The sequence below is a fragment of the Alligator sinensis genome, unplaced genomic scaffold, assembly GCF_000455745.1.
Source record: "Alligator sinensis unplaced genomic scaffold, ASM45574v1 scaffold73_1, whole genome shotgun sequence".
NCBI classification, from domain to species: Eukaryota; Metazoa; Chordata; order Crocodylia; family Alligatoridae; genus Alligator; species Alligator sinensis.
The window spans coordinates 6,737,741-6,744,828 of NW_005841838.1; the positions used below are offsets into that span (position 1 = coordinate 6,737,741).

The window sequence follows — 7,088 nt, forward strand, 5'->3', positions numbered from 1 at the left end:
TTCCGCCCAAGCCGAAGAGGACTCCACATCCATCTCGTGGGGACTCTGGGTACACGGCAGGGTAATAGAAACCCTGTGTGAGATTCAGAGGAGTTTGGCGACCTGATCCATCGCCCACCTCTTTCCGTCTTCGAGCGATAATTTTTATAAGACGTATCTACGAAGTTTCTATTTCAGTGGCGCGCTTGTCCAGGGCATCCGGAGCTCTGTTTCCGTGGAGCCTAGCAAACTCCACGTGATTGTTCGTGTCGTTTTTTGTTTTGTAACTGCAACTCAAGCAAGTTTTCCAGCCTGCACCGCAACCATCTTCAGTGTAAGTAAACAATCTTTAAATCTACCATTACGAGTCTGCGCCTAATTATAGCTTGTCGCCCGTTCTCTCCGACCCCGCGTGCCCGGGCTGCTGGCCACAGCCCGCGCAGAGCACAAAAAAGGGCCCGGCTCATGCCCGGCCCGCACAGCTGCAAATTAGCAGCATGGCAAATGAGTGCATGTGTGGTTTGCACATATGCACTCGTCAGGATGTGCGCAGGGAGTTTTACTCTTTAGATGCCTTATGCTGTGAGTCATGCAAAACTGAGGCTTGTCCTTAATGAGTACTGAAAGGCCTTCAACATCCAGTGGTCACTGCAGAAATCAACACAGTTTTCTGTTCCAAGAATAGGAAACTTCTCTCTGCCCAATTCAGGATTTTTATGGGATGTTCTTGTTTAGTTTACTTTCTTGGTCTGGCTTTCAAGTGCCATAAGCCATGCAGGTCCTGCTTCTACTTCTCACAAGAATGGAAACCAAATCCAGCAGGGAGTCTTAAGAGTACAATGAAAACACCGTAAATGCTTCTAACTAGCACGTTGTTCTGATGAGCTTCCCGGGATGCCTATTTGCCTTGGAGTGGATGGGGCCTCTAAGCTTGTTCAGTGGTGCAGAAGATGAACTTGATTCTTGATTCTGGAAGTTTTAATGATAATCAGGACATTTGTAGCTGACAGACACACCACACATGTTCTATATCTGGTTACTGTTGTACTTCATAGTTGCAATTCCCAAGTTCTAAAACAGCTGGGCCAGAAATCTTTGGTTCCCATGGCAACCTGAAGAGAGTAGGAAGTCCCAGGCCATGCATTTTTCCTCACTCCTCTCACTGACCTTTTCCATGATCTAGGAGCATTACTGAACACAGTGTTTCACCCAGAGAAAATACAGGTGACATCATGAATGGAGAAGTAAAGGAATGTAGCTTGGTGCTTCCAAAAATTGCCAGGTCCTAAAGCTGCTTTTCCACTCCACCAACTTAAAACCATTGCTGAAGTAATCTCTTACTGCCAAATTTTTCCTTGGCCTGAGCACGGAGTAAGCAGGGCCTATGAATGTGAAGTTTCTGCACAACCAGCTCTTTAAGAGGTCCGCAATGCTCTAGAGTACCAGGAGAAAGTACAATACTATACAGCCAACCCATGAAGCAGGAGGTCTTCTCATGTAGTCTCTGGGCCTGCTATGTAGGGGCCCGCCTCTCAAATGGAGGTTTGCCTGCAGACTTCATTCTGCAAAAATGCCTTCGCTTACCAGAATAAAGAAGGAAGAGATGTTAAAAACTATGTAAAACTCTATTCTTGTCTCTCAAGGCAGGAGATACCTCAAAGAGTGTCCTTATAGGAAGCAGGGAGGACTCCATTCTCTGCAATACCACCCGCTGCACTACATTGTGAAACTAGAGGGGCAGATGGTTACAAGAAACCAAAAGGAGTCTGTGTGTTTGAAAGACAGCAAGCCTGTTAATGGATTATAGAAAAACAGGTACCAAAAAAGGTGCCCCACAGTTTTCTGGAACTCTCTTAGTATGCTCGTTTATTAGTATGCAAGAATCTGAAAACTGCCTGTATGTTACAGTACCTGCCATTGACAAAATCTTCAAACAATCTGGAATGCTTGGGGCCAGGCTTTAGCTGGTATGGCAAGTACAGCATACAAGAAGATCTGAATTCACTGTCGACTCACGAAGGAGAAAAGGAAAGCAAGTAGGCCTCCACTGCTTTAAACACAAGGTGAGGGGTCTGCTAGCACACAGTTGTGCTCTAAATAATTCAGAGGCACCCACGCAGGTTAGGGCATATCTGAAGACCCATTCCCAGATGCTCATGCTAATATTCAGCAGCAGCTGTACAGCTTGGTAGTTGCTCCTAAAGCTGTGGTAAAAAAGCTTTAAACATGGCTGTTGATGTGTCTGCATCCTCTGCAGAAAGAATGCTTCCAGCTGCTACCGCTCAAAGTGCATTCACACTTCACTGTGACTCTTGCCTCCTCAATGTAGCCCTGGTTGGTGGTTTTTTAATGACTCTTTCAAAATACAATCCAGCATACAGTCTCCTGCATTGGAGCATGTTAAACAATAGGTATTAATGGCAGTTTTTAGAATGAAATAATTTCTGTAGGTAAAAAGGATTTTATTAAGTTATTTTTTCAGTTAAGTTATAGTTTAGTTGAAGTGCATAGAAATGTCTTTTTCAATATTCTTCTCTTCAGCTACTGCTTTAACAATATCAAGCTGAATCTGTTCATCAGCGTCATTGGTATCTAGCAGGGAAGCAGTCAACTTAAACCCAGAGCTACTCCTGCCCCACTCCGGCTGTAGGCTTCAGGGAGCAGCTGTGCAGGAAGCCAGGCTCAACCAGGAACAGGGTGTCTATGCGCAGGTTCACCCTTCTAGCATCTGCCCCCAGCAGGCACTGCAGGCACCTGGGGTAGGGGGTGGCACAAGGAGCAGGGCCTGGTAGGAGGAACCTGTACACCATAGCTGTTCCTATAGCCACTGGCTGGAGCAGGGAAGGAGTTACTCTACTCCTGCCCCCCAGTTCAGCTGGAGACAGCAACAGTGGTGTCATAGGAGGGGAAGGGGAGTCCCCTGGGTCTGTCCCCCCATCTTAAACTTCTGCCTGCTTTTAATAAAAGCATTCAATTGTTTGGTTTTTTTCTTGTGCTAAACCTGTTTGCAAAAAGCTGCTATTCATGCTCAGTTCACATTTCTAAATTGTGTATCCAAAGTGATTTGCATTAAATTTGAAAGCAATGCACATTAGCAGTAATTAGCTGTAAAAGTGCATTCATGTTTAAATTACATGCCACATTTATTGGCATTCACAAAAAAGTTAGATATTGCCTGAATTGGCCATCATACCCACCTAAATTGACGTTTTCATACTTTCTGCAGATTTAATATCCAAGTTATCATGCTATTTTCTACAGTCCTCTTTGGAACAGTTGTAGCAGATAGAATTGTGAATTGTAAGATAGAAATGTGTAGCATAGATAGTTCTTGTAAAAACTTTTAACATTCAGCAGACTACTGATGCTATAGTGACTGTGTCAGCTCTTTTCACCTTCTATCTTGTTTATAAACACAGTTTTCCTATCAGAGTAAAATGTGCACCATTTTAAGGCCAACCAGGGAGGTGAACAGTGTAATATGAAAGCTTTTGATTAAACCCTCTTTAGTTGAACGCATTTCTGAATCTGAATTATCCAGAAGATATCCACCAAGCACTAGAGTGGAATGGCTGAGCAGCTAATATATAGAGAACAAATTATGGAAGCAAAATTTTTGCTTTCAGGGGGCTGTTTTTGTTCATGGGTAATTTTATTTGCAGGTGAATAATTAGATTTTGAAGAAAGTCTGCTACTTAGTTGCAGGGCACATCCACCACAGGCAAAAGGAATCCCATATGAAGCCAAGGAGACCGTTCATTATGATATATGTACCCCACTCCACTACAAGCTGAATTGGATGCCAGAGGTGTAACAAGATAGCTGGGTGGCCAAGGCAGCTGTGACACACAGAGGTAGCAATAACTTCTGACTGTTGCTGTGCCACTAGTGTAGGTGTGTGGCTGAATAGATAACTGCTGTTTTTTCTGCTTCAGTCACAGAGTACAGCACTTGGAGCTGCTGTCCTGGTCACTCCACCTTAGTTACATTACTGCTGGACACAGTTTAACACAGTCCTCTAAACAGTCATATACTGATATTCATGTTAGGTCACTACTGGCCTGAAATAAATTTGAACTTACAGGCCAGAGATCAGAATAATGAGTGCTGCAATGCCCCAGCCTACTAACCTAAATAACCTGTTTTGCAGAAGCAATATATTCCTGTGACTCAGAATAAGCAATAGCATTCCTGAGAAGCCAGGCCACTTACTTGCTTTTGACAAACTTAGATGCACCCCCAGTTTGACAGATCTGGCCCAGCGCTCTGTAGTGAGAGCTGGGCAATAACCCATTTCTCAGCCCTGCTCTTACGGTTTTACTTCCAATTCTAATGCACGGCAGTTAACAATGTTGTTATATTGTAAAGTTATTAATTTTGCCATGGTATAATGTATTGTGATATTACAGGCTTACCTTTTTACACGGGCCTCATTCTACCTTACCAAATTATGTGCCTAAATCCATTAAATTGCTTATATAAAGCACAGATTAAGACAAATCTATCTGCTAGTTCAGATCTGAGGATCAAGTCAAGAGTAATGCAGCCATTCACAGTTGAATGTTTCTACGTTTAACCTCTCCCACCTGCTTTTGGGAATAGAGTGGAACAAAAAGTAGAAGTTATTAGCTTGCAGGTTGGTGTGTCATGGTTTCACTTTCTCTGATCCCAGGGAAACCTCAAAAGGAATTGGATTTACTAGGTGAAGTGTAGAAGACAGCCATTGTTTAGCAGAATGTGTGGCAGATGGTAGTAAGAAATCGTAGTTTGTAATGGTGGTTTACCATGTAGTGATAATTTGTAATAATACAAATCAATCCCCATTACTGAGTCACTGAGAAGATTAAATTTATGGCATGAAAGTAAATCAGTCGAGCTGAGAAGACAAAGGCCATTTTATCTTGCCATTCCATTTAATCTCAGTATTTTGAAATTTGGCTTTTTTGTGTTTGGACCAAAACTTACCTGGCAGCCCAGGAAGGACCCTTAGATTTGATCACAATAATATGCCAATATTGACGGATTTTGGGGATCAAGCATAAAGTTCTTCTGATCCCAGTCTCATGACTGTTGACAGGCAGGAAGCCTGGAATGAAGAGTCTAAGGCTGCGCCATTTCCAGTTCCAGTGATCAGGTGCTGACCACCAGCTCCTTGCGCCCTGGCACTTAAAAGCCTTGATTTTAAAACATGCCACACATTCAAAGCACCATATAAACCAGCCTGAAATGTGTTCCACTCTAAACGCAGGACATCTTTGTACCTGGTTTGTCTTTTTATGGCACCATAAATTGGTTAAATCTTTATCACATAATTAATATTGTAATCATGCAATAAGTGTAACTTCTGCCAGAGGCCTTTGATATTTCTTCCTGATTTTACTCCAGATATCACCCACATGTGCTGTATCCCAAGATAGATACACTAGAAAAGATTACAGCCTGCCTTCTCATCACATGTCTTTAACTTTGCTTTAAAATCATTATCCCTGGCATAGGCAGGGTCCTCCTATCATAACTTGTCTAAACTTTAATTGGAAAATAGAGCCACAGAGTCTTTTACTTTCAACTCAGATCTAAAAACTCTATCCTCTAGGTAATTACTTGTTGTTGACAGCCTCTGTAACTCTAAATCAACTTCCTCTTAAATGTTTGCTGTTTCTGACCAAAGCAGTACCATGCAAATACCTTGCATCTTCCATGGAATTTTAATGAGGTGGGGCTTCAGTATTCTCAACAAGTATGCATCTGAAGACCATCCTGTTACTAATATTTATTTGCATACTGAGATGCAAGATCAAGTGAATTATTGCCTCTTAGTTTCACAATTTTTGAATCCACTAGATCAGTGCTGCTCAACCTTTTTGGCCAGATGGCCAGTGCCCAATCCCTTTATAGGGCAGGTTTGGCAGGGCCCCATCTGTCTGCACAGAGTGGGGAGGAGGGCAGCCCCACCCCAATCCAGCCACGCACTGGAAAAGGGCTTTGTCTGGTCCCAACCTGGCCCCTCAGAGGAGGAGGGGGCTTGGTCGAGTCCTGATTCAGTCCTGCAGTGGGACAGGGCATGGCCTGGCTCTGCAGGTTGAAGGGGTCATGACCTGGCTCAAACCTGGCTGGGCAGAGGGGGGGTGGCCCAGCCCCAAACCAGCTGTGCAGGGGCAAGGGGCCTGGTCTGGCCTTGTAGGAGGAAGGAGGTGTGGCCCAGTCCCAACCTGGCTGGGTGGAGGGAAGGAGGAGTGGCCTGACCCCACAGGGAGGGGGAAGGGGACACAACCTGGCCCCAACCTAGTGTGTGGAGGGGAGGGGGTTTGGTCCAGCTCTGACCTGCTCTGTGGGGCTTGGAATTTTGGTAGCAGGGAGGAGTGGCAGCATTAACTGCCACTGGTCCCTCGCCACCAAACTTCCCAAAGCATGGGGAGCCCCGCAGGCTAGATTCTGAGGCTCTGGGGGCTGCATTCAGCCTGTGGGCCAGAGGTTGAGCACCCATGCACTAGCTTAAAAGAAAAAGTTACAGTAAACAAAAGAAGTTGTAACTATTCTGGCCATGTATAGCTCTCTCTCCAGTTATAGTAGCTGTCTGAGTCTCAGAAATTAACAGGTTCTGTCTTTTGATGTCTATTTTCTGCACAGGCTGTAACCTTTATGTATTTCTTTAACAGGCATTAAAGCTGTGTTTTCTGGCCACTGCCATAAGAATGCTGGCGGATTCTACAAAGGCCTAGAAATGGTGGTTTCATCAGCAATAGGATGTCAGCTGGGAGAAGATACTCACGGGCTTAGAGTGGTCATTGTCACAGAGGAAGACATTGTTCACAGATACTACAGTTTAAATGAACTGAGTAACCAAGGGATAGGTAAGGATCTACTGGATCTGCTGGTTAAACAAAATTAGCAGTTTTCTTACAGCTCTTCTTTTTTTTTTTTAATTTGAGTATTTTTATTTCACATTATATAAAAGGTAGAAACTTAAGTTCAGAAAAAACACTACTATAGGCTGAAGATACAGATTTGTGATCATTATACATAGATAGTTCTAGACTTACCATTCAACAAAGCAGAATGGCGTATGGAGATAGTTACACCTTAGAGAATGAAACCAACTGTATGAAAAA

At 43.7% G+C, this 7,088-nt stretch overlaps 1 protein-coding gene across 1 annotated transcript in view; it reads left to right on the forward strand.

Moving 5' to 3' along the window:
* Positions 1-6,844, forward strand: part of CPPED1 (calcineurin like phosphoesterase domain containing 1) — a 112,432-nt gene extending 105,588 nt beyond the window's left edge. Inside the window, exon 5 of the mRNA XM_025203452.1 lies at positions 6,636-6,844. Coding sequence (XP_025059237.1) covers positions 6,636-6,698 — 63 coding nt within the window. The 3' untranslated portion in view covers positions 6,699-6,844. The remainder of the gene's footprint in view (positions 1-6,635) is intronic.
* The last annotated feature ends 244 nt before the right edge of the window (positions 6,845-7,088 follow it).